The 27,666-nt window shown below is 45.7% G+C and overlaps 1 protein-coding gene across 1 annotated transcript in view; it reads right to left on the bottom strand.

Annotated features, from left to right (window-relative positions):
- Positions 1–1,379: 1,379 nt before the first annotated feature.
- Positions 1,380–27,666, bottom strand: part of LOC135057998 (uncharacterized) — a 50,510-nt gene continuing 24,223 nt past the window's right edge. The window contains exons 5-6 of the mRNA XM_063963666.1: positions 8,387–8,557; positions 1,380–2,418 (exon numbers count right to left, since the gene is read on the bottom strand). Of these exons, the coding sequence (XP_063819736.1) occupies positions 1,711–2,418; positions 8,387–8,557 (879 nt within the window). The 3' untranslated portion in view covers positions 1,380–1,710. The remainder of the gene's footprint in view (positions 2,419–8,386; positions 8,558–27,666) is intronic.

The following is a 27,666-nucleotide window of genomic DNA, read 5'->3' as shown; positions in this document are numbered from 1 at the left end:
TGGAATAATTGCATACCATAATGGGATATCATGGTGATGGGACCTAAATCTAAGCACAGAATGCATTTATGTTACATATACACCTTATACACACAGCCTGAAGGTAATTTTAGCCAATATTTTTTATAACTTTGTGCATTAAACAAAGTGTGTCTACATTCACACAATTCATTTATGTTTCATATACACCTTATATACACAGCCTGAAGGTCATTTAATACAATATTATTAATAACTTTGTGTATTAAACAAAGGTTGTGTACATTGAGCCATCAGAAAACAAAGGTTTCACTATCTCACTCTCACTCAAAAAAGTCCGTATTTCGGAATATTCCGTATTTCGGAATATTTGGATATGGGATACTCAACCTGTAATAACTAAACTGCTGATATACACACATGTAAAGTCTGAAAAAAGTGCAGGTGCCTTTTGCAATTCATTTGATAACCGTTGCAAATCATAGGAAGATTGTAAATTTCTCCTTCTGTAATGCGTTTTTCTTTCATATAAACGGATGGAAGTTTTAATGCAGCAACTTTCTGTGTTGTGTTTGGTCCCATTTTAATTTGTGGTGACCATTTCCATTTCTAAACCATTACATTGCAAACTGAATATAAAAAAAACAGTGTAGGATTCTCCTTTTAACCTTTCGTTACACAATATAAACATAGAATCTTCACACAAAGGGGGAAACAACTGTTACAAACTTAAATGTCATTAAACTTGTCCCTAAAAGGCGTTGTGCTGTTATAGAGAACCTATGCCAGTGTTTCCCAAACTAAGTCCTCTTGGCGCACTCCCAGTCCACTACTGGTAGGTAAATCAAACTGACTGAGGTAATCATTAAGCCACCTGCGCTCAGGCGTGGATATCCTTAGTGCCTGGACTGTGAGTCAGCCATGAGAACTGGGTTTGGGAAACTGACCTATGCTATATGACTCTCAATATGTAGTCTTTCATATGTGTCCCTTATTAAAGGGATGGTCTGGAAACCCTATGGGTACTCCCATCACTGTTACCTGCAGTCATTTGACAGTAATTACCATAGTGTTTAAAGAGTATGTAACAAGATATGGTGGCTTGAGTCCCATCTCCTATGGTTTCTCATGTGTGCATTGCATGAAGCATCAACTTCTATCAATAAGCTGCTGATTTCAGGACACATGCACAGATTTGATAGTAGCAATCTCCCACCCAGCCAGGATACAAGGGGGTAGCAGGCAAGGTCCAAAATAAGACAACCCCTTCAGGGGCCTATTTATCAATGAGTGATAAAACTCGTTGTGAGTGATAAAACTAGTTGCGTATGAGAAATGGTGCTCCAGCCAATCAGCTCCCAGCTGACAGGAGCTGATTGGCTGGAGCACCATTTGTCATACCCAACAAGTTTTATCACTCACAACAAGTTATATCACTCGTTCATAAATGAGCAACTTAATATGCACTTTAAAGGACATGTTGTTTTATGTTTTGTGTCCAGCCATTTTTCCCTGCACTCACATTAACAAGAATGAATAAGCACATTTAATTCACTGTGTATGTCTGCCAATTATTAGGTCTGCTTAGGTTGCAGGAACTGTATTTTTGCCGAGTCAGTTATCCACTTTGAGTATTTAAATTTTTTTATGATATGCTTCTGTTGAACACTGTACATGTGGAGCAATGGAGAACCGGTAAAACCTCTCAGAGAGATATTACGTTTTACAATGTTAAACAACAGGGGTGAAGAACTGCCAGTCTCCTGAGGTCAAACTGAATTTTCGAGAAGCCAGGAGGTTTCTTACGTTGTTTTTCATCTTATCCTCATACTCATCTTTGAATGTATTCTCTATATCCTTCCTGTTCATCAGCCTGCCCCCTTCATCGCTGACTGTATGAATGGCCTCTCTCACGTCTGTGCTACAGTGCAGAAGCTTGCTGAATGATTCGTTTTCAGCACAATTTCCAAATGGCCAAGTTTCCTTTTTGTTGGTTACCTGGTACATTGGCCTGAAATTAGAAACATACATTTTGTTGCATATTGTGCAAGGGGGTATTTCCTTATATTCACGTTTTCGGGTATCAAAACGGTAAGCAGTACAGTGCACGTGATCTGGGAACTTAATAGCAGGACCCTTGTCACCGCAACACACTGCATATGAAATAGCCTTGTCCCACACATATAAGGCAGATATAGCAATCATTATCCTCCGTTGTGTACGTCCTTTGCAGGACATGGAAGCTCCATAAGCCATATTTAGAACTCTCTCATTCTGATCTTTAACGCAGCTGTATGTGATCACTGAGGCTTTGAAGGCAAAGTCATTGGCCACAGGTTGGTTTCCTTCATCGTCATAAATTTTCCACAGTGACTCATTTACAGACACCAGTTCGAGCATGAATAAATCTGGGTTTTCCACTTCCATACTTGCGGTCATCTGGAATAGGGAACAAAAAGTAGATGGTAAGAAAACACGCAAGTACGCACACACGCACGCACGCACGCACGCACGCACGCACACACACACACACACACCTCATGCAGAGTTGGAAGGAAATTACAAGTGTAAAATTTGCCCTGCTAGTTTTGCAGGGCTAGCAGAACTAACCTGCAGTATCTACAAAATATGTCCATTTCAGGAAGGATAGCATGCACACTCCTCCAAGAATTATCACAGCATACAGGACAAATGGCAAAATAGTCCCAAGCATTCTCAAGATCCATTCAACCAGAGCCAATAGACAAAAAAAGCACAGGCCACGACAGAAGATCTGTGCAAGGAAGCAATGTGGCATACCACCCAACCAATGGCAAATTATACCTAAAGGCTACAGCCCTCCAGTAAAATGAGCCATACAGTGACTTCCCATTGGAAGTGCTTTCCGCTATTTACAGCTGGACAGGCAGTTCCAGTGGAAGGTGTTTTCTCCTGGGAATGCCAGTGCAGACTTCGATAGTAGAGAGCACTTCCAATAGAAAGCCACTCACCTGCTATCACAGTAGCCCTACCCAGTTTTTAGGGACTGCAGACGATCCAGTCCCTTTAAACCGGCCATCTTATTAGTTTGTGCATATGTGCAGGATCACAATCCCACACATGCACACGTCTAGAGACCCCCCAGCCACACAAATAGGGAACAGCCACTGCTCCCAACCATACTGATTTCAATGGAATAGTCCTGATTTGAGGGAACTGTTCAACTGTAGCACGATCAACACATCTGTCCCGATTTGTGGAGGGGTGGCTGGGAGGTAGTATCCTGCATTTTATTTTGCTAACCAGTGACATGGCCACAAACTCAATGCTTTCGGCTATGCCTCCCATATATCTTCAGATATATATGCGCATCTGGCTGTGTGTACAGTCGGTCCGACGATTACTTGTACACTTGCTGCGGGGGGTTGATGTCACAGCTGGGTGGGGCAAATTCAAATGCCCATCCAGCTGGGTGTCCTGACCAACACGTCAAGCGGCCGATCGGTAAGTGTGTATACTACAGTAGGTTGGTGCGATGGCGAGTCCGCAGACATGTTAGTCAGGTGTGTACCTAGCTTTCGCTTATATAATTCTGCTGCAGTGTTTCTTTCTGGCCTAGCCTTCAGGTGACTCGAGGATTAACCCATTAATATCTGCTGCCATGGAGGGAGAGGAGGAAAAACTTTCTTATTCTTATTTATTATTCTGTTTATGTAAAAACTAATATGTGAATAAGGCAACTTTCTTTAAAATAAATAGAAACTGAGTTATATATAAGCACTAAAATCTGCTGGTCACTAGCATGACATAATTATTATTAGCTGATCGCAGGGGCACTTTAAGAGAGGAGGAGGCCCGTGTGCAGCCTCCTCTTTTCAGGCACCTTCTCTCTGCCAGCAATACTAAGAGTCTGAGCACTAGAGGGCTCAGAATCTACTGCACATGCATGTTTTTTTTGTTTGTTTTTTCTATAAATTTTATTTGTGAGAAGACATGGATACAAATGAAAAAGACAAAAGACCTACGCAGAGGCCATTAAAAACATGATCAATCAGCGTATTTCAAAGCCCGATTGGGATGTACAAGTAGGTCAAGCGGGCACAGATTTCAAAATGAATCAAAACTCAGAACTAATAAAGGATTTGTAGGTAATACCTCTCAAAGTCGATCTCACATTTTTTTTATTTTTTTTAAATAATATTTAAAGAAACAAAAACCATTTGGAGTAAAGGAGTCACTAGAGAAACTAAAACTCAGAGTGACTATAACAGTTAGAGAGAGGAGAAAGGAAAGAGAAGACCAGAGAAAGGAGAAGATAGAGAGTAGGGGAGGTAAAGGGATCGGAGGGAACAGTCCGATAGGCCATCCTAAGTCCCAATTGAAAAATCCAGGAGAATTGGACAAATTAATCTGGTTCAACATACTCTAGACAGTACTCTGTCACTTTAAGTAAAGGTGAGAGGGGTGTTAAAAAATAAGGACCATGGGCTCCACACCTTTATAAATGAAACAGAAGAGTTCTTCAGAATACTTGTAATATGTTCCATTGAGTAAATATGCCAAATTTTAGCTATTATCTCATCCATCTTGGGGACCCCCGAGGACCGCCACTGCGCGGCTATACAACATCTGGTTGCAAGAACCATGTGAGTGAATAATTTATGCTGGTGGCGTGTAAACTCAGGAATGTCCATCGATAGGAGGAAATAGCCGGCTTTAAAAGGGATTGGGATGGATAGTACTGCGGAGGCCAGTGTCGCTATCTCCCTCCACAAGGGAACAAGAATAGGGCATGCCCACCATATATGTAGGAAAGAGCCGTCCATATTCTTGCATCTCCAGCACAGTGGGGAAATCTCGGGATTAATTTTGTTAAGTCTAGTTGGGACATAATACCACCCAGAGGCGTCACTAGGGTTGGTGTCACCCGGTATGGTTACTCATGGTGTCACCCCCATGGACCTCCTTCCGTATCACATATCTATAATAATAAATTATTACATTACAGCACGCATAGCATACCTCCCAACTGTCCCGATTTTCGCGGGACAGTCCCGTTTTTTGGGGACTGTCCCGCTGTCCCACCCGCGGGCCACAGTGTCCCGCGGTGGGGGGGGGGTCAGTTGGGAGGCTCTGTCAATCGCTGCTCTGCGGTGAATAGACGCTGTGCGCATGCGCACAGCGTCTATTCAGTGGAGTCAGTGGGAGAGGGAGCATGCCAGCTGCTCACAGAGCGCTGGGCATGCCCCCTCAGTGACGAAAATGGGTGCGTGGCTCGCGATCGCGGGCCCTCCCACGAAGCCACACCCCCTTTTCTATAGGCCACGCCCACATAGCCTCCCCATCCCATATTATCCCATAGAACATTCAGCCAGCACTCCCATTGTGCCTGGCTTTCTTAATTCTTCCATTACAGCAGGTGGCCACTAGCCAGCACAGCACAGGCAGTCCAGAGACTCGGGCGATGAGCAGGAAGAGAGGAGGGCTGGGCACACAGACAGACGGACCCTACGTGTGTGAGGCGATGGCTGCAGTGCCGGCTGGGATCTTTTGCTTTAGTTCAGGTGCAGGGCTGACAGCTGCACTCCCGGCGATTCCGCCCACCCCCCACCCGGATGAGCTTCTGCCCGATAGGAGCTGTTCTCCATTGCGGCAGTTTGTGCACTGGTCCGCAAGGGGGAGGGCTGCTCAGCTGAATAGGGAGTGTCCTGGCCTCCCGCCGGACCAATCCGCCCCTGGCGTACTGGGCCGTGGCAGAGTCTTGCAGGAGGTGGCTGTGACTCTGTCACTTGGAGTCGGCAGGAGTGTGATCATAACTGCAGCGCTTAGTGCCAGGGAGGAGGAGGGGGTGTGGATGCAAGTGCGCAGCTCTATTTGGTGTCACCCCATTGAAGGATGACACCCGGGTGCGGGCCGTACTCCCCGCACCCACCTCATGACGCCACTGATACCACCTATAGAAAGTTTATAGGCATTCTCCTTCAATCTTACACACATAGAACTAGAGGCCACCCTAGAATAAATTGAGGATCAATCGTCCTTTTCCAGCAGTTCCCCCAAATCGGATTCCCAGGCTTGTTCATAAGATTCTTTAGTCCCTGTAACTAGGGGAGATAATAAAGAGTATAGGGTGGATATAAGTCCTTTAGTGGAGGCTTTACAAAATGCTAATTTTTCAACCGAGGAAAGGGGTCTAGCACATCATTGAGAAGAAACCGCAGAGTGAAAATGCCTAATTTGTAAATATGGATAAAAAGATTTGTGAGGGATTGAATGTTTAGTTTGTAGGTCTGCGAATATGGGGAAAGAAGAATTTTGAGTTATGTCGTTAAGTAGTCTGATTCCACCATTCGACCAGCAACTGAAAGAAGAGGCGACGCACCCTGGTCAGAAACCAGGATTGTCAAACAGTGGGATCAGAGGGCTGGGGGTTGGGGCCAGACCAAATTTCCTGTTTGCCATGTCCCACACATCTAATGTATGTGAGACAACTGGATGACCGAGAATTATTTTAGGACGGGACTTTCTAGGTATTCATAACAGAGAGGATACAGTTTGTAGGTTAAGGTCATTTGTTTCTATTTCAACCCACATTCTTTCAAAGGTGGGCCTATTCCAGAGAATGCACTGAGCTAGTCTGGCTGCTAAATAATAAGATTTTAAGTTAGGGACCCCAAGGCCACCCTCCGCAGTACACCTCTGGATCACCGATTCACTCTGGGTTTCTTCTTTGACCATATGAATGACATTATGCTATGCTGGAGTCCCTTGAAGACACAGGGGGGAACTCGAATTTGTAACATTTGAAATAGGTAGAGTAGTCTTGGTAATAGGTTCATTTTAACGGCATTAATTTGTCCTATCCAGGAAATGTGATACCTTCCCCATTCCTCAAGATCCTTCTGGAGCTGAGCTAGTTTACAGTTGTTTAGTGCTTTATTTTTATTCATTTGCAATTATCACATGTAGAAATTAGTTTTAAATATTGTTGTTTACAGTATTATTATCATCATAGGTTGGCATGCTGGTTCCCCGCCTCAGCAGGTATGGCTTGCTCTAGTTGTGTTTCTTCCAGAGCTTTTCTTAATTCATGAGAAAATCAATCTCCCCTTAACCTAAAGGGTTTTACTGGAAAGAACCCTGTCTGTTTCTGCATGATCTCCCCAGTCACTTTAGTACTAAAGGGGATTGAGGTAATAAGAATCCGTCGTCTGGAACCGGTGATGCATAGAAGGAACTAGGCTGGGACTGGTAATGTGTATCAGGATCCAGGCTGGGATCAGTAATGAGTATTGGAGTAACCAGGCTGGGATAGGTAATGCATGCGAATAACCAGACTGGAATCGGTAACACTTAGCTAGGTTACCTGGGTTGGGACCGGCTATATGTAATGGGTAACTGAGCTGGAATCTGTTATGTGTGCGAATAACCAGACTGGTAATGCTTAGCAGGAACACCGCACAAAGATACAGGCTACTACTGAACCAGGAGGGCATCTTGCAGAATCGACAGTTACTGGCAACTGGCCAGCTCTCCAAGAAGGGTTTAAATAGCAGGGTCCAGCGGAGACCGGAGGACCTCAGGACAAGCTGGATGAGACAGCGGAGCGTGACACCTGTGGCTTTCAATATTAAACCACTGTTAATTGGAATACTTGATGACTCTGTTCCCATTCTCCCAGATCTCTAATCTGGTTGCCACTCTGTTCCCATTCTCCCAGATCTAATTTGAGTACCACTCTGCCCATTGAAAGACATTTCTTGCTGCTCTCATTATGGGCCAGCTCTTTGTGTCACTTGATGGCTGATCTGTTCTGCTTGGTCAGACTAGAGTTTTACTTTGTGCATACATCATGTCCAGTTCACTGTGATGCACCCAGTCTGTAAGCAGATGCAGCGCTGTAACAGGGTGGCAGTGCAACTTTGTGTCAGCCCTGCCTCTTACACCTGTGACATCATGATGTCGCACCTAAGGGTGTGAAAAGCAGAGCACTGCCTTGAGCATACTAAGGAAGCGCTGGGCAGCTCCACAGGCTGCCCGCTCAGAGAGACCCTTGGATGCTCACGGAGGCTATGCAGTATATCCACTTGAACAGGGTACCGTTCCAGGCACTCTGCATGCTACATGCAGGTGCCGTGAGGCAGCGATGGTGTGGCTCCCAGGGCTCTGCGCCTTATACGACAGCGCCGCTCACACACCCCTAGTTACGACCCTGAGCAGATGTATATAGTGGCCATGTAATTTACCTTCTTCCTACATTACTATACAGTAGGTCACCAGCCTTTTGTTTCTATCAAAACATACATAACTTGTAATCAGTCAATTTCAGTGTACTGAACATATATATTTTTATATGACTGGAGATATAGTTATTGCGTAAAAAGCAGAATTGAAGCACTAGAAGTCAGTTGTGCAAATGTATACTTACATATTCCAGTAGGATGGAGTACGGGGTCTGACTTGGTAATTGTGTATTGTATTCTTGAAAAGGCTTTGGAAACACTTCCTGGAATTTTGCCAGTATTGTTGTAGGAATAAATTCTTTGGGTGAGATCGGTGGATCATTAATATGTCCAAGAAAGAAGATGGCGTGAAGGACCTGTGGAGACAAATATGTTAATGACCATGTAATATGCATCTATAAATTCCTATTTAGTTTGATGCACCAGATTCTCTACATTCATGCTAAATCTGGATTTCATTCTGGAGGACTAGATAGTTTGGCCGGGATGTAATGAAGTCTGTGCGGGATGCCAGACGAACTCTGATTATTTTTTTTTAAGTCGCAATCACTTACAAGGCATGGTTTAGCCTTGCAAACAATTGCCCCTTTAAAAAAAAGTCAGAGTTCTGCTGGTATCCCGCACGGCTGCTGAACTCGGACTTCATTACATCCCACCCCATGTCTTCAAGGGGTGAAACATACATAGCAACAAAGAATTTGATGGCAGACAAGAACCACTTGGCCCATCTAGTCTATCCATGTACATGCACACACTTGGGTTAATTGTTTTGCTGGGAGCTAATTAACCTACCAGTGTATATTTTTGTGTCGGAGGAAAGCAAAAGCACCTGGAGGAAATCCACGCAAGTACGAGGAGAATATACAAACTCCACACAGTTAGGGCTGTGGTGGGAATCAAACCCATGACCTCAGTGCTGTGAGGCAGTAATGCTAACCATTACACCATCCATACTGTCTCTCAAGTAGCTTGGAGAGGCATGGTTTAGCCTTGTACATGTTTGCCCCTTAAACAAACGTTCGAGTTTGGCAATCATCCCGCACGGCCGCCGAATTCGGACTTCATTACATCCCAGCCTTCATCTTCATTTGCGGGATCAAATGAAGAGAATGTGCCAGAGGATTCAGGTGGGGAATTGAGCAGGTCACTGGCTGTGGAAGAGCATACCATTTCATCTCTGATCTTATCAATGTTGTTCTTGAAGTAAGAACAAGATACGCATTGATAGTGCCTGGTGGGTTGAGAAGTGATTTACTGTAAATGTATTAAAAAGTTGCTTGGGGTTATGGGCCCTACACACTTTGTGATCCGCTGCCGATGGCAAATACGTCCGACGGGGAACCCGGCGGCGGGGGGGGGGGGGGGGGGCAGTGATGGGGGAGTGAAGTTTCTTCACTCCCCCTGTCACCCGGCTCCATAGCAGTGCAGGCAAATATGGATGGACGAGATTGTCCATAGTGGCCTGCATGCACAAGCGACGGGGCACCAGCGCTGAATGAGCACGGGGCCGCGCATCATTCATCGCTGGTGCCTCCACACTGAAAGATATGAACGGTATCACGTTCATTAATGAACAAGATCATTCATATCTTTCAGTATTCTCGCCCAGTGTGTAATGCCCATTAAAGTCTTGAGCAGAGATGAGAGTTTGGAAATAAGTTTGTTAGTCAGTGTCCAGTGCATTAATATATGAGTAGTAGATAGTCTTATACATGATGAAGTTGCTTTGAGTATGAGATTTACGCCACTGATATTCAACTTTACATGAGAGTTTTGTAGGTGTCTTGTTAACATGCGCATATGAGAACTCATTCCTACTTTAGGGTCCCTCTGGGTCTTTTTAGTCACACAGAGCAGTCAGCTTTTTACACTATATCAGAGGTGGTGGTAAACAGGCCTCAGGTACAGCTTGCAATGGAACACCTTTTCCCCAGTTTGTGTATGTAATCCCAGCAGCTAGGTTCCCGACAACGGTATCCTGATGCTCAGAATGCCACCAGCGGAATCCCAACACTTATATTGCCAAAAAATCCAGGTGAGTATTTTAACACTAAACTACCCCTACTGCAGTGCAACCCTAACCCACCCCTACTGCAGCCTAACCCCTCCGCAGACTAACCCTCCCCTCCCACAGCTTAACCCCAACTCTCCCATCCTGCAGCCTAATCCTAACCCACCCCTTCCACAGCCTAACCCACCCCTTCCGCAGCCTAACCTCCCCTCTCACAACATAACCTTCCCCCTAGTGCAGAGGTTCCCAAACTGTGTGCCGAGGCTCCCTGGGGTGCCTCGGGACACTTGCAGGGGTGCCCTGGGTTGGTGGTCCAGGACCAATTCAAATTATTCATGGTCAATATAATAGGCAAAACCAGTGCTGGTGGCAGCCAGTCATAAAATATGTGGCCAAACAGAAGCAAATCGTGTCCCTCACCACACAACTGACCCTAAGGATGACATATAAACGCGATCTACTTAATGTAATATTTCTTTCTAAATTTCTCAATAAGACATTTTTGGCATAAGGGTGCCGTGAAAAAAATTCTGATATTCTAGGGCGCCGTGATTCAAAAAAAGTTTGGAAACCACTGCCCTAGTGCCTAATTCTAACTTCCCCTCCTGCAGCTTAACCCTAACACACCCCTCCTGCAGCCTAATCCTAACCTCTCCTTCTGCTGCCTAACCTACTCCTTGTTTACTAACATACCAGTTAATACACAAATGGTGTTTTTTTTTTGTCCATATCTAAATAAGTCCTCATGGTTAAATATTTTTTGTTATATTGTTTCTTTTTCTCTTTGATGCAACATTTGTCTGTTTTTCACATACTTACCATCAAGGTCCCATCATGATGATGTATATGTGCGTTTTGATTGTGTTTATAGTATAGATTTATTGTTGTTTATTATCATGATGGGAGAGCGACCTGATCATTGTTGATCACTGTCAGTTTTATCAGACCGCTCTGGCTGACCATTTGTTGTTGACGCCAGTTGTTTAACTGTCATCACAGGCCAGCCCACTTACTCACGGGCACTTTTTGTGTTTTGATTTTGGATCTGGAGGATTTTTGAAAAAAAAAAAAACATAAAAAGAGCTAAAATCACAGAACTTGGGGGGTAATTTTCATCCTATGGTATTATTAACCTCAATAAAATTAATTTCCACTCATTTCCAGTCTACTCTGAACACCTCACAATATTGTTTTTAGGCCTAAAAGTTGCACCGAGGTAGCTGTATGATTAAGCTAAGCGACACAAGTGTGCGGCACAAACACCTGGCCCATCTAGAAGTGGCACTGCAGTGGCAGACAGGATGGCACTTAAAAAAAAACTAGTCCCCAAACAGCACATCATGCAAACAAGTAAAAGAGGTGCAATAAGGTAGCTGTATGACTAAACTAAGCGACACAAGTGTGTGTGGCACAAACACCTGGCCCATCTAGGAGTGGCACTGCAGTGGCAGACAGGATAGCACCAAAAGAAAACTAGTACCCAAACAGCACATCATGCAAAGAAGTAAAAGAGGTGCAATGAGGTAGCTGTATGACTAAGCTAAGCGACACAAGTGTGCGGCACAAACATCTGGACCATCTAGGAGTGGCACTGCAGTGGCAGACAGGATGGCACTTAAAAAAAATAGTCTCCAAACAGCACATCATGCAAAGAAGTAAAAGACGTGCACTGAGGTAGCTGTATGGTTAAGCTAAGTGACACAAATTTGCGGCACAAACACCTGGCCCATCTCGGAGTGGCACTGCAGTCCCACTGCACTAATGGCGGATACCGGATGCACGGCTAACACCAACATAGCTGTCAAGGCCTAAGATATTCGCTTTGCAACAGGATGACTGCTGTCATATTTCATCTTCCTCGCAAAGGACCGTTGGACAGTCATTTGCTTAGTTGAAGTAGTACAAGTGGTCTTCCGACTTCCCCTCTGGGATGACGATCGACTCCCAGCAGCAGCAGCAGCAGTAGGAGGAAGTGTTCTTGATCTTTCCCTATTTTATCCTCCAAATTTTTGTTCTCCATTATTTTTCTGAAGTTATATAACAAAATGCAGCACTTGAGCGCGTACGTACACCACACAGGGCAAACCCTGTAAAAATTATTTGGATTAAATATTAATAACCCCCTTATTTGGAGTAAATAATATACAGCACAGGACAGCACCACTGAATTTATATGGCAGCACCACTGGACTGGATTTATACGGCGGTACCACTGGACTGGATTTATACGGCATTATCACTGGACTGATACGGCAGTACCACTGGACTGGACTTTATACGGCAGTACCACTGGACTGGATTTATACGGCAGTATCTCTGGACTTATACGGCAATACCACTGGACATATCTGGCAGTATCACTGGAATTATATGGCAGTACCACTGGACTTATACGGCAGTACCACTGGACTTATACGGCAATACCACTGGACTGGATTTATACGGCAGTACCACTGGATTTTTACGGCAGTACCACTGGACATATACAGCAGTATCACTGGACTTATACGGCAGTATCACTGGACTGGATTTATACGGCAGTACCACTGGACTGGATTTATACGGCAGTATCACTGGACATATACGGCAGTATCACTGGACATATACGGCAGTACCACTGGACTTATACGGCAGTACCACTTGACAGGATTTACATGGCAGTACCACTGGATTTATATGGCAGTACCACTGGACATATACGGTAGTATCACTGGACATATACGGCAGTACCACTGGACTGGATTTATACAGCAGTACCACTGGACTTATACGGTAGTATCACTGGACATATACGGCAGTATCACTGGACATATATGGCAGTATCACAGGACTTTTACGGCAGTAGCACTGGACTTTTACGGAAGTAGCACTGGACTTACACAGCAGCACAGGGACACCACCACTGGACTGATGCAGGACAATACAGCACCACTGCAATGGACTAGACTTATACAGCAGCACTGGACATATGGCAGCAAAGGACACCACCACTGTGACTGGACTGATGCAGCACAAGACACCACCACTGGACTGATGCAGCACAACACAGCACTGTAATGACACACATAAGACAGAGCAGGTTGCCACACCACTTTCCCTCACAGGAGAGAGACACGTCCGCTCGCTACACTCTCTAGGACGCGGCTCCTTATGTGGAATCCAAAACCAGTGAGCGGGATGATGACGTTTTGCCTCGTTCTGGTTTCCGAGCCAGGCAGGAAAACCCGAGCCGGACTCGGATCCGGGCTCGGGACGTGATGTTCAGTTGGATTGGTTCTCAGAGAACCGAACCCGCTCACCTCTAATATATATATATAGATATAGATATTGGCAGGGAGAGCAGGATTTCCCTGTCTACACATGTAACAGCAGTTGAACATGGATCCACTACAGGTTTTTGTTTAGGTCAGGAATGAACTGCAGCCAAGTTGATTACTAGCACCTGTTAGCTACCTTTAAGAATGTTGTCTGCACACAGGTACAATGCTCATGACGTTGGACTAGCTACCTAGGTGATAGGCTGGGGGTTTGGGGTTATGCTAGGAGCCATCGGAGACTGTACCATTGTGATTGTCAAACACATGGAATGTTATGCTGAGACCTGTAACCTGCTGCAAACTGCTCTTACAACCTTGTGAATGATCTAACTACTGGAGAGAGAATAAACCTGCTGTTTGAATTTTATCTCTGTGTAAGTGATCCATGTCACATTTGGCACCCGCACATGGGCCACATTGCTGGACGCTGCTACGCAGCAAAGGACCCTGGATTAAGCCATCCTTTAACTGACAACTATTTCACACCTTAACAGAATTATTCACTTCTATACAGTATGTGGCTTGGAGGCTAGGACTATTGTTAAGTGTGATAATTTGCAGATTGAGTGACCAGTGAGGCAGAAAAACTGCACACCAAAGTGGTATACTAAAACTGGCACACCAGAGAGAGTTAATTAAGCCTACTAAATTTGTCCACAAAGTGGAACAGCAGTGTAATATGGAGGAGGTAATGAAAGTGCTTGCTGAATTAGCTGCAGGATAACAATATCTGGCTGCAGTAGAGCAAAATCTGGCTGCTGAGTAGCAAACTCAGATCCAGAGGCAGCAAACTCAAATTCAGTTATTGCGTGATTAATTAAAGGAAATGAGAAAAGGTGGACAGGATCGGGAGGCGTTACAAAAGCTTACCCTATGTGATGATATTGAAGCATTTTTGTGCACCTTTGAATACACCGCTGTTAATTTAAAATGGCCAGAGGAGGAAAACAATGTACAGCGTGTGGTGGAAATGGTTGCGCTAGATCATGGGTCTTCAACCTGCAGCCCTCCAACTGCTGTGGAACTACACATCCCAGCATGCCCTGCCTCAGTTTTGGCATGCCTTAATCGCAAAACTGTGGCTAGGCATGCTGGGATGCGTAGTTCCACAGCAGCAGAAGAACCACCACAGGTTGAAGACCCATGTTCTAGAACATGCTGCATGGGTTGTAGACCGGGTTGTACAACAATGGGCCTTGCAGGCTGATCCTCAAACATTTTGAGAAGTTGGCAGTGATAATTAAGTGGTACCTGACCCTTAGGAAATTGAATAAAGCCAAGCAAGCGTTGCAGACGGTTCCTAATCCCAGAACCCAGGTCCCCATGGTCAAATCCCACAACCCACCTCCAGCTGTGTGTTTTGAGTGCAGTGATTAGGTTATTTACGCATAGACTGTCCAAAGTGCGGTTAGCCGATGGATTGCAGCGCAGGGAAAACCACTAGACCTGTGGTCAGCAAGGCTGCTGAAAGCATTTTCCCAGGGAAAACCACCCTGTTTTGTTTGATGGTTCAAATTGAAGCCCGAGAGGTCTTTGTCTTAGTGGATACTTACAGTGCATTGACCACCATCTCTGCCAACTTGGTTCCTCACAGGGCTGACCTGGTGTTACACCGTGTAAAGGTGCTATACATACATGGAGATATAGAAAAATGCCCATGAGTGCACCTGCCAGTAGTTATAAAAGGGCGACCAGTGAAAGTGGTAGCCGCGGTAACCTCCAGACCTCCTTATCTGCTGATTTTAGGCAGTGACTCTCTGCTACTGCAGGAGGTGATTAGCTGGCATGGCATCAGTGGGCAGACAGAGGCGGGGGGATCACAGGAACCAAGTTCTGTGACTGTAAAATCCTACTTATCCAGTGAACAGCAGGAGGACAATGAGACTGAGGCACACTGATCTCCCACTGGTGAGAGTGTCTTTACAAGACCAACAGAATGATGGTAATTTGATAATGCCTTTGAAAGTGTTGTATAGGTAACTGGTAAGGTAATTACTACGTTACCACCAGAAGGGGTACCGTACTTTGGGGGTCATTCCGACCCGTTCATATGCTGCTGTTTTTTGCAGCGGTGTGAACGGGTCGGTTCTGCGCATGCGTGGCAGCCGCAATGCGCAGGCACGCCATTGCCCGGCGACGGGCGTCGCTGGGCACCGACAGGAAGTACGAAGAGAGCGATCACTTCCGCGATCGCAAGAAGATTGACAGGAGGAAGGCGTTCCGGGTCGTCAACTTACCGTTTTCTGGGAGTGGTGAGTCCAACGCAGGCGTGTCCAGGCATTTGCAGGGCGGGTGTCAATTCCGGGGCCGGACAGGCTGAAGACATCGCAGCGGGTGAGTAAGTTGAAAGCCACTCAGAAACTGCACAAAATGTTTTTGCATAGCACGGCTGCACAAGCGTTCGCAGCCTTGCTATGCAAAAAAACCCTCCCCCATAGGCAGCGTCTAGTTGATCGCACGGGCAGCAAAAAGTTGCTACGTGTGATCAACTCGGAATGACCCCCGTTGGGCCTAATTCAGAGTTGATCGCAGCAGCAAATTTGTTAGCAGTTGGGCAAAACCATGTGAACTGCAGGAGGAGCAGCTATAACCTGTGCAGGGAGAGATAGATTTGGGTGGGGTGTGTTCAAACTGAAATTTAAATTGCAGTGTAAAAATAAAGCAGCCAATATTTACCCTGCATAGAAACAAAATTATCCACCCAAATCTAACTCTCTCTGCAAATGTTATATCTGGCCCACCTGCAGTGCACATGGTTTTGCCCAACTGCTAACAAAATTGCTGCTACGATCAACTCAGAATTAGGCCCAGAGTTTTAAAACAATATTTATTGTACTCTGTTGTTCATTTGCAGGGTAAAAGTGTAGACCAGCTGTTGGTTCCCCGAAAACACGAGCAGATGGTAATGAGGGTGGCTCACACTTATCTGTGGGGTGGACATTTAGGTGAGGAGAAAACTCTCCAGCATATACAGTTAAGGTTCTTTTGGCCATGCATGTAGACGGCAGTAAAGAAATATTTTTGAGAATGTCCAGCATGGGCAAACGCAGGATTTTCAGGGGTGGGTTTCCATATGTGTGTGTGTGTGTGTGTGTGTGTGTGTGTGTGTGTGTGTGTATATATATATATATATATATATATATATAAGCGTTCGCGAAAACTGCCTCTGTGTCTTGCCGACGTTGGCAAGTCCACAAGGGCATTTCAGCATATAGATCACGTGCGTATTGGTACACGTGACCCGATGCTAAATTTTGAAACTTTTGCCCGTGTGTGGATGACTAAAAGTGGAACCTGTCAACAGTGCATTACAAGTTGAACAGCCCAAGCAACGAAAACAACCAACTTTGGTACGTAAAAAATGAGATTGTTGCTGTTTGGTTAAAGGGAAAATATTGAATTTAACTACTCTGTCTGCGATGCTCTTCCCCCTAGTATAAGTAGGGAGCAATTTTGTTCTGTGTAGGGCTGGCAGCGCTTTATCAGAGTTTACCATGGGCCACAATTTCTTGGCCTGGTTGGTGATGGTGGTAGTAGCAGTAGTATATCTATTAACCCACGGAATTCTGGGGGTCTCACGAATTAAGACTCCTGTAGGAGGTGTAGCTGTAGTTAACAAGGACTCTCTCGTATGACTCAAGGCTTTAGATTTACTTGCTAAGAGCTCATGTCGCGGGTACCCCCGTTCTCCAAATCTAGCTACCATCTGATCCATTGCCAATTCTGTCTGTTGTGGGTTGGAGATAATCCTCCTGGCACGGAGCAACTGGGAGTATGGTAAACCCTTGCGCGTAGACAGGGGATGAAAACTCTCATGTAAAACGGAATTCCTTTCGGTCAGCTTAACGTATAGATTACTGTGTAATGATCCATCACATAACGAGATGGCCACATCTAGAAAATGTACCTCTTGACAGGAAGTCTGATAGGTAAATTTAACTACACTATCTGAGTTGTTGTGCTTATCCAGCAACTCCGATAATGTCTGTGATGGACCCTGCCAAAAAATCAAAAGGTCATCTATGTACCTCTTGTAGAAGTACATAGATGACGCAACGGGAAAACAGAACAATTTACTTTCTATAGAATACATTGGCATTGGCATAGAAAGCATTGGCGTAAGACGGGGCCACCGGGGACCCCTACGCACAACCAGCTAGCTGTAAGTAAATGCGACCATTAAATGAAAAATAATTACGGGTCAAAACTAGTGTTAATAACTGCAAGAACACATCAATTACTGGACCCTGATACAAGGGATTATTAGTAATCAAGTCACGTACCGCCTCTACACCTGCATCATGTGTAGAGGCTAGTAACATCCGCACTGCACAGGGTTAACCCATCTGTAGGGATAACCAACTGTTGTAAGTGAACCAACAGTGCCGTAGTATCTTTTAAGTATGAGGGCACAGCTTGGATGCAGGGATTTAGGAATGCATCCAAAAAGATGGCAATAGGATGGTATAATGAATTTCTGGCCGACACTATTGGTCGGCTAGGGGGATTAGTCTGGGATTTGTGCACTTTCGGCACGGTATAAAATAATGGCACCTTGGGAAAATCTATTGTCATAGCCTGTACCTGTTCTTTAGACAAGGTCCCTGACACTATGGCCTGGGCCAAAAGCTTATCTAATCCCTTTTGTACTGTACAGTTGGATCAAACGACAATTGTTTATACGTGGCCGTGTCAGAGAGTTGCCTATTACTCTCCCCCAGATAGTCCGACAAGTCTTGTACAACAACTGTGCCGCCCTTGTCGGCGCTCCTTATTACGAGGTCAGTCCTTTGGGACAAATCGTTCAGGGCTGTCATTTCCTGATGATTGAGATTAGGGTAGCACGAGATGGTGGATGCCTGCTCATATGTGTGTTCCATCATCCTTGAGAATATCCGTATCGATGGATTATTGGTGTTCGGATCGAATTGAGAGCGAGGGGCTGATCTTCTTAATTTCTCCAGAATAGTGGTGGCCATTTTGGGGTCTATGGTACCACCAAAGTGCTCTTTAAGACGCAACGTCCTGTTAAGCTTGTAATTTTCCACTTGCGAAGAAAATGAGTCAGGTTTCACGGTTGGTACAAAGGACAGTCCTTTAAATAGGACCTTAAGTTCGAAATTTGTAAGGGGAGATGCAGAAAGATTTATAACTAAATCAGTTAGCGGAGTGGTGGTCGACGCGTGTTATCCTCTTGTTCTGCCCCGACCGCCTCGTCCTCGAGCGGGTGTGGGTTGATTGCCTGATCGGGTGACCACTCCTAAAGGGTAGGACGTGTGGGCAGAAGAAGATGAATTGTTAATTTGTTTGCCTTCGCTGACTAAAGTACTAGAGCCAGAATAATCAAAATGTTGTTTGCATTGTCGATATCGCCTGTGTTGTGATGGATGTTCATGTGTCGAATTGGTGTTACTGAGCCATGCATATACTTTCCTCTGTTGGTAGTCTTGTTGTACTTTATGTAATTTTTCTTTCTTGTATTTTATCAGCTCACCCCTGTATTGTTCCATCTGGACCTGGATTTTGTCTAGCCAACTGGTGCTGTTGTCCGCAGCCAGCGTGGCCTTATGCGCATTTTCAAATGCTGTTATTTGCTCCTTCCCCAATGCCAATTCTCTGGTGGATTCCTCCACCACCAGTAACAATAGGTCCATCGAACATTTGTTGAGTATTGCTACCCAACGTCGGCAAAACGGTATACTATAACGTCCAATGGTTGGGGTATTTCGGATCCTAAAACCTCTAGGAATTTGATTATTTCGGTAATAGTCCGAAAAAGTGATGCCATGGTATGTGAAATCACACTCCCGTTGTTTCAGTCTCTGCCATTGGCGATATAGTTCCTCTGTTGTAGAGGATGGTGGATCATCATCCAACTTTTGTGAAATCAATATGGCTTGCGCCTCTGCATCTGAGTAGCTAAAGCGCTCTTTTGCATCAAGTGTCAGAGCCTGCTATTGACATGATGCAATGCTGCTTCTGGACCCTGTCAGTGACTGTCCAGCTGTGGCCTGTGGTATGGCACCCCCTGGTGCTTTAAAAATAAATAAAGCAATGAATTAATGAATTCTTGTCCTGAGGATACGTTTATAAGGGGTGGTATTCATGTGACCGGCGGTCTGCTGACCGACAGTCACATGACCTCCTCCACCATCCCGCCGGCTCAGTATCCCGATGGTCGGCATGCCGACCAACAGGGACTATTTCCACTCGTGGGTGTCCACGACACCCATAGAGTGGGAATAGAACCCGTGGCAACCGCAGGAGCCCGCAAGGGGCTTGCTGCACTCGCCCCTCCCCGCCGGGATCCCGGCGTCGGTATGCTGCCGGCGGTCATGAGACCGCCGGTCAGCCATACTACACCCGTTTATAAGGACGTTAAGAAGGATCCCATAGGTGCCATAATCCAAATGACCCATAGCCACTACTGTTTGTTGAGTAATGCTATGGACATTCAATACATGCAGCGGTAAGATTCGGCACTCAATATAAGCATGTACCATGTTTGTATTGTGTTGTGTTTTACTTGTCCCTGACGACGGGCCCAGTCCCCGAAACGGCGTAGGACCGTAATAAAGACTTTTTATTCAGTCTTCAAGCCTGCAGAGTGCCGCTGTTTTTCCTTTGACTACATAGGATCCCCAGAGGGCACCGTAGCAAGTATTAATACATACCCGCCTTGAGTGCCGAATCTTACCGCTGCATGTATTGAATGTCCATAGCATTACTCAGCAAACAGTAGTGGCTATTGGTCATTTGGATTATGGCACCTATGGGATCCTTCTTAACGTCCTTATAAACGTATCCTCAGGACAAGAATTCATTAATTCATTGCGTTATTTCTTTTTAAAGCACCAGGGGGTGCCATACCACAGGCCACAGCTGGACAGTCACTGACAGGGTCCAGAAGCAGCATTGCATCATGTCAATAGCAGGCTCTGACATTGAGGCTGCATGGGAATTAGCGCAAGTTGATGCAAAAGAGCGATTTGGCTACTCAGACACGGAGGCGCAAGCCATATTGATTTCACAAAAGTTGGATGATGATCCACCATCCTCTACAACAGAGAAACTATATCGCCAATGGCAGAGATTGAAACAACGGGAGTGTGATTTCACATACCATGGCATCACTTTTTCGGACTATTACCGAAATAATCAAATTCCTAGAGGTTTTAGGATCCAAAATACCCCAACCATTGGACGTTATAGTATACCGTTTTGCCGACGTTGGGTAGCAATACTCAACAAATGTTCGATGGACCTATTGTTACTGGTGGTGGAGGAATCCACCAGAGAATTGGCATTGGTGAAGGAGCAAATAACAGCATTTGAAAATGCGCATAAGGCCACGCTGACTGCGGACAACAGCACCAATTGGCTAGACAAAATTCAGGTCCAGATGGACCAATACAGGAGTGAGCTGATAAAATACAAGAAAGAAAAATTACATAAAGTACAACAAGACTACCAACAGAGGAAAGTATATGCATGGCTTCAATAACACCAATTTGACACATGAACATCCATCACAACACAGGAGACAGGGGCGTACCTATGCTTTGGCCAGGATGGCACTCGCCAGGGGCGCCAGCAGAGGAGGGGCGCCACCCAGCGGTGCCACCCGCGGGTGGTAAGTATCAGCTTCAGATTGATGGCATTTCGGGCATGAATGGGAATCCGAGGTTCCCATATGGAAACGTCGCAGGGGGGATAAATACGTATTGTGATATATATTTAAAAATAACTCTGTATACATGCTAGCGGGAAGAACTTTGCGGGAGAATAGTAGGGCCCTCTCCATTAAAGGTATCGTCAACCCAGGGAAATGGTTCAACCACTTAGACATGCCTCCCGTAACAGTCGCATGGTCTAAAATTTTTCTCAGGAAAGTATAGTGGGAGGAAATAGCTTTACGTTGTGGGACTGGGTAGGACAAAAGACTGTCTAGAGAGTTATTCCAATCCGCAGTTGTAAAGTGCCTGAGAACATGATTTATGTAGAATCGTAATTGTACAAATGCCATGGGGTGTGGGCCAACCATTTCAAACGTTGAGGATACCTCAGAAAAGGTCAAAATCCTCTGACCCTCCGTGGAGACCAAGGATCGAATTGAGTGCAACCCAGCCGACCCCCATACAGTAAAGGGGTGAGCAGCCATGCCATCCAGAAATTCAGGGTTTTGGAGTAAGGGCAGATGTAGGGAGTAATAATGATTCAAATTTGCATGATGGCACAGAATGTGCCAAAGTTTTCTGGTGGTCCACAGGAGTGGATTAGATTTAACAGAATCCGGAACCTCCTGGTCACGCTGATGGAGAAAACATGTCAGGTCAATGCCCTGTAGGAAATTCTGTTCCAGTGATGTGTTTGTGTAGACTGAACTTTTTTGTATCCAATCCCTCAAGTGACGTAGGAGAGCAGCGTGATTGCACACCTCAATATCAGGGAAATTGATCCCTCCATTTGATTTGGGTTGTGCCAACTTCCGCATCGCTATTCTAGCTCTGCCCCCCCTCCAAACAAATCCCCCGATAAGCTTGTTGATGGACTGAATATCTGATTTTGTAAGCAGGACCGGAAGGCTTTGCAGTGGATAAAGTAGACGGGGAATGGCTACCATTTTAAGTAAGTTGGCCCTTCCTAAATAGGATAAGGAGAGACAGTCCCACCCCTTTATGTCGGAAGATAGGGTAGATATGGCTTTACTAACATTTAGTCTGTATAAAGCATCTATGTTTTTGGTATCAATATTCCCAGATAAGGAATGTATGCATCGGCCCAATGTAAAGGATATTGAGTAGTCCACCTAGTGCCAATGGTAGAACTGCATAGTAATAATGCTCTAGATTTGTCAACATTTATGCTAAACCCTGAAATAGAGCCGAACATATGTATTTTTTCGAGTATTTGGTGAAGGACCCGTTCTGGATTATTGATATAAAGGAGTATATCATCGGCAAAAGCAGATAATTTAATTTCCTGTGCACCAATTCTGATTCCCTGAAACACTGTCCAATCTTGGAGTGTACGCAATAAAGGATCAAGTGCCAGATTAAACAAAAGAGGGGATAGGGGACAGCCCTGACGAGTGCCACTTTCCAGAAAAAAGCGCGGTCCTCTAATTCCATTTATAAGAAGAGAGGCAGAGGGTTTGTTGTATATATACCGGATATAATCAATGAAAGCCGTACCAAAACCCCTGTTTTCCAAAACTGTATATAAATGTGGCCATAACATCATGTCAAATGCTTTGTTAGCATCAAGACTTAAAAGCATTTTCCAATCAGCATGGGAATAATGGGATGACACTACCGCTGCTATTGCTGTGCGATAGCCTTGACTGCATGTCGGCCCTGTACAAACCCCATTTGGGTATCAGCGAGAATGTCTGGGAGAATCACTTGGAGCCTCGTCGCCATAATCTTTGCTAAGATCTTATAGTCGATGTTGAGGAGACTAATAGGCCTATATGAAGAGAGTAACGTCGTGTCCCTGTGTGGCTTCGGTAGAAGGGTTATATATACTTCATTAAAAAAAGGAGAGGGGCAGTGTCTTTCATGTATGGCTTGGAACAGTTCCAATAATGTTGGGGCAATATGTGGTTGCAGTTTGCGATAATAGTCGCCCGAAAGGCCATCTGGGCCTGGGGATTTGCCATGAGGTAGATGTGAGATAGTGTGATTGATCTCCTCCATCGTAATTTTGCCTGCCAAGGCTTCCCGCTGTTCGGGAGTCAGTGGTGGCAACACGGAGTTTGCAAGCAAGTGATTCTGAACATCCTCATCTACTGGGGAGGACTTGAATAAAGTCGTAAAGTAGTCTTGAAATTGAGATACAATTTCCTGGGAATTGGTTATGATGGTGCCATTCACAGGGTGTTTCAATGCGGTTATTGTATGACGTTTCCTAGGGGGTCGGGACATGACAGCAAGAAATCTACCCGCCTTGTTCCCCCACCTGTAGAATTTGTTTTTAGTGTAATCTAGGGAATGTTTCGCCTGCGTTGCTAGATAAGTTTCCAGTAGTTGTCGCGCTTGTCTCTATGTGGTCAGTGTGTTTTCCGATGGAGCCGAAACATAAGCCTGAAATGCGTCTGACATTACTGTTTTAAGTGCAATATATTCTGCCTTAGACTCCTTTTTCTTTTTAGCCACATAGCTTATAATATATCCCCTCATCACCGCCTTAGAGGCATTCCAAAAGATTTCAGGCTTATTCCAATAATCTAGGTTCTCATCAACAAAATTCGTCCAGTGGTAAGTGAGATAAGATTTAAAGTCTTCTGAGTTAGCTAGATAATGTGGGAAGCGCCATATACGATCTGATGGATGCATGGAGGAGTGGGTAAGAGCCAAGGAGACGGGGGCATGGTCTGATATTAGAATATCATGTATGTCCACATGGCAGACATGAGACACCAATTCATCAGTTATAAAAATGTTATCTATGCGAGATAATGAATTATGGGCCATTGACAAATGAGTGTGCGTTCTATCCCCGGGATTGAGCAATCTCCATGGATCCGAAAGGTCCAGGGAGTGTCTAAAAGAGGTCAAAAACCTGCTGTGAAAGTCGGTATTTCTGGACATGGCTGGCGATCTGTCAATCGTAGGATCTTCTACCATATTAAAATCGCCCCCTACTATTAGAGGGTAGTTTGTTCTACTCTGCAGAGTATGCCCGAAATCCTGAATGAATAAATGTGTGTTAACGTTGGGGGCATAAATGTTAACCAATGTGTACCTGGTGTGGAAGATTTCAACGTCAAGAATTATAAACCTTCCGTTAGGGTCAATAATTTCATCCATGATAGTAAATGGAAGATCTCTATGGAATAAAATGGCTACTCCCCTATTTTTCCTATGGAAAGGAGCGGATAGGCAGGAGCCAATCCAGGCAGCCTTCAATGTGTTATTCTCACCGGTCATCCAGTGAGTCTCCTGTAAGAACACTACATCTGGGTTTAGGCGTTTAAGGTGTGTGGCGACACGCCGTCTCTTTATAGGCGCGTTCAAACCACCAACGTTCCAGGAGATTATCCGGAGGGCCTTCGGAGGGAGGGTATCAGAGGGGTTATTCACAGAAGACGGCATGGCTACTCACCCCCCACGGGTAATTGTAATGCATGAAAATCGACCATATTACTTGATTTAAGTCGGCAGCTCCCCCCCAGCACCAAGGCCGTACGCTAAAACAGAATGTACATGTTGTTAACAGAAGAATGAACAAGACACATGGCAATTTCAAATATCCACAATGACTCACAACTCCTTTTTCAAATATTTTCCAACCAACAACAACTATGGTGGGCACCATCTAGGCTTAGTGGTGCGCACACAGAACACTACTAAATATATTAATAAAATCCTATCATATAGGGATGCCTCCCCAAAAAGGAACAAAAGGAACAGAGAGAAAAAGAAAAAAGAACAAATACAATCGGTACCACCCGAGACGTGAGAATCTCGGTGAGTCAGCGGTTGGAAGACAATGAAACAACATTTTATCTACGTGGTGATCGCTGCGGTAGCCTATCTGTCAGAAAATGTGATTTCGCCACCTCCGGGTCATTGAAAAAGGTGTGGCCGCCATTTATATATTCTTATTCTTTATAAGCCATGTCTTAAGATGGGTACACAGTGATAGATATATCTGCAGATCAATTGGTCTGCAGATATATCTATGGACGGATCGGGCAGTGTGCTGTGAATACACACTGCCCAATCCGTCGGGGACTGACATCATGAACTGGGCGGGCGTGTACACACGCCCGCCCAGTTCAGCTGTCAATCACCGCCGGCCACCGCAGCATGTGTACGGGCGGCCGGCTGGTTGCCCGTACACACACAGCGATGCGCCAATATATCAGCAGATATATTGGTCGTAGGCTGTGCTGCATGGCCGACGCGATATGTCTGTGAACGACGGAGTTCACAGACATATCGCCCGTACACACTGGCCGACGGACCCGTGATATATCGGCCATTCAATAGAACGCCCGATATATCGGCCTTTACTATGTCCCTGCTTTCAGAGTGCAATACAGTATCAAATGCCGGTTCTACCATTAGGCAGAGTATGCGGCTGCAAAGAGCACCAGGTCTGATGAGGTGAAGGGTAGAGAGTGCAAGCATAGGGGAGAGAGTGCAGGCATAGGGGAGGAACTGTAGGCACAGGGGAGTGTAGGTACAGGCACAGAGGAGGGAGTGAAGGCACAGGGGAGAGAATGTAGGTATCGGGGAGCGAATGTAGGTGCAGGCACAAGGGATGGAGTGTAGGCGCAGGGTTAGAGTGAAGGCGCAAGAGATAGACTGTAGGTGCAGTGAGAGAGTGTAGATGCAAGGGAGAGAGTGCAGAGGAGAGAGTGCAAGTGCAGGGTGTGAGTGTAGGTGCTGGGGAGAGAGTGTAGGTGCAGGGGGACAATGAGTGCAGACGCAGGGAAGAGAGCGAGTCGGTGCTGGGCGGGTTCTGTGGGGAGAGACGGCAGGATACCCCTGCAGGCAGAGTCCGGGAGGATCGGTGACCTACTGGCTAGAAGAGTCCCCGCCCAACATCCATGTTCGCAATAAGCACCGCAGTCAGCACTGTAATGCACGGATGACCGCACACGTCTATCACCTTGCCCACAAGTATGTACCTATGACAGAGAGAGCTGGAGTGGACGGAGCTAGGGAGGAGGGTCACATGGCCGGAAAGAACATAGGAGCTCTGCTGGGCACTGTGCTTCTGCTCCCAGTCTGAGGTGATTGCCTGCTGTGTACTTTCTGTGCCATGTGCCTGCTGCTGGTGATTAGTCAGCTGTTGGCTGAGAGGAGGGGGTTGCCTGCTGCCCAGTGCCATAAAAAGTAAACTATAAATGTCCCGTCTCACTGCTGCCTCCCTCCGTGTGCATTGGTACGATACTATTCTGTGGTCACACTAGAGATGAGCGCCGGAAATTTTTCGGGTTTTGTGTTTTGGTTTTGGGTTCGGTTCCGCGGCCGTGTTTTGGGTTCGACCGCGTTTTGGCAAAACCTCACCGAATTTTTTTTGTCGGATTCGGGTGTGTTTTGGATTCGGGTGTTTTTTTCAAAAAACCCTAAAAAACAGCTTAAATCATAGAATTTGGGGGTCATTTTGATCCCAAAGTATTATTAACCTCAAAAACCATAATTTACACTCATTTTCAGTCTATTCTGAATACCTCACACCTCACAATATTATTTTTAGTCCTAAAATTTGCACCGAGGTCGCTGTGTGAGTAAGATAAGCGACCCTAGTGGCCGACACAAACAGCGGGCCCATCTAGGAGTGGCACTGCAGTGTCACGCAGGATGTCCCTTCCAAAAAACCCTCCCCAAACAGCACATGACGCAAAGAAAAAAAGAGGCGCAATGAGGTAGCTGTGTGAGTAAGATAAGCGACCCTTGTGGCCGACACAAACACCGGGCCCATCTAGGAGTGGCACTGCAGTGTCACGCAGGATGTCCCTTCCAAAAAACCCTCCCCAAACAGCACATGACGCAAAGAAAAAAAGAGGCGCAATGAGGTAGCTGACTGTGTGAGTAAGATAAGCGACCCTAGTGGCCGACACAAACACCGGGCCCATCTAGGAGTGGCACTGCAGTGTCACGCAGGATGGCCCTTCCAAAAAACCCTCCCCAAACAGCACATGACGCAAAGAAAAAAAGAGGCGCAATGAGGTAGCTGACTGTGTGAGTAAGATAAGCGACCCTAGTGGCCGACACAAACACCGGGCCCATCTAGGAGTGGCACTGCAGTGTCACGCAGGATGGCCCTTCCAAAAAACCCTCCCCAAACAGCACATGACGCAAAGAAAAAAAGAGGCGCAATGAGGTAGCTGACTGTGTGAGTAAGATAAGCGACCCTAGTGGCCGACACAAACACCGGGCCCATCTAGGAGTGGCACTGCAGTGTCACGCAGGATGGCCCTTCCAAAAAACCCTCCCCAAACAGCACATGACGCAAAGAAAAAAAGAGGCGCAATAAGGTAGCTGACTGTGTGAGTAAGATAAGCGACCCTAGTGGCCGACACAAACACCGGGCCCATCTAGGAGTGGCACTGCAGTGTCACGCAGGATGGCCCTTCCAAAAAACCCTCCCCAAACAGCACATGACGCAAAGAAAAATAAAA

This window comes from Pseudophryne corroboree, chromosome 3 (assembly GCF_028390025.1).
Source record: "Pseudophryne corroboree isolate aPseCor3 chromosome 3, aPseCor3.hap2, whole genome shotgun sequence".
In the NCBI taxonomy this organism is placed as follows: Eukaryota; Metazoa; Chordata; class Amphibia; order Anura; family Myobatrachidae; genus Pseudophryne; species Pseudophryne corroboree.
This window is presented reverse-complemented; position numbering and strand designations above follow the sequence as displayed.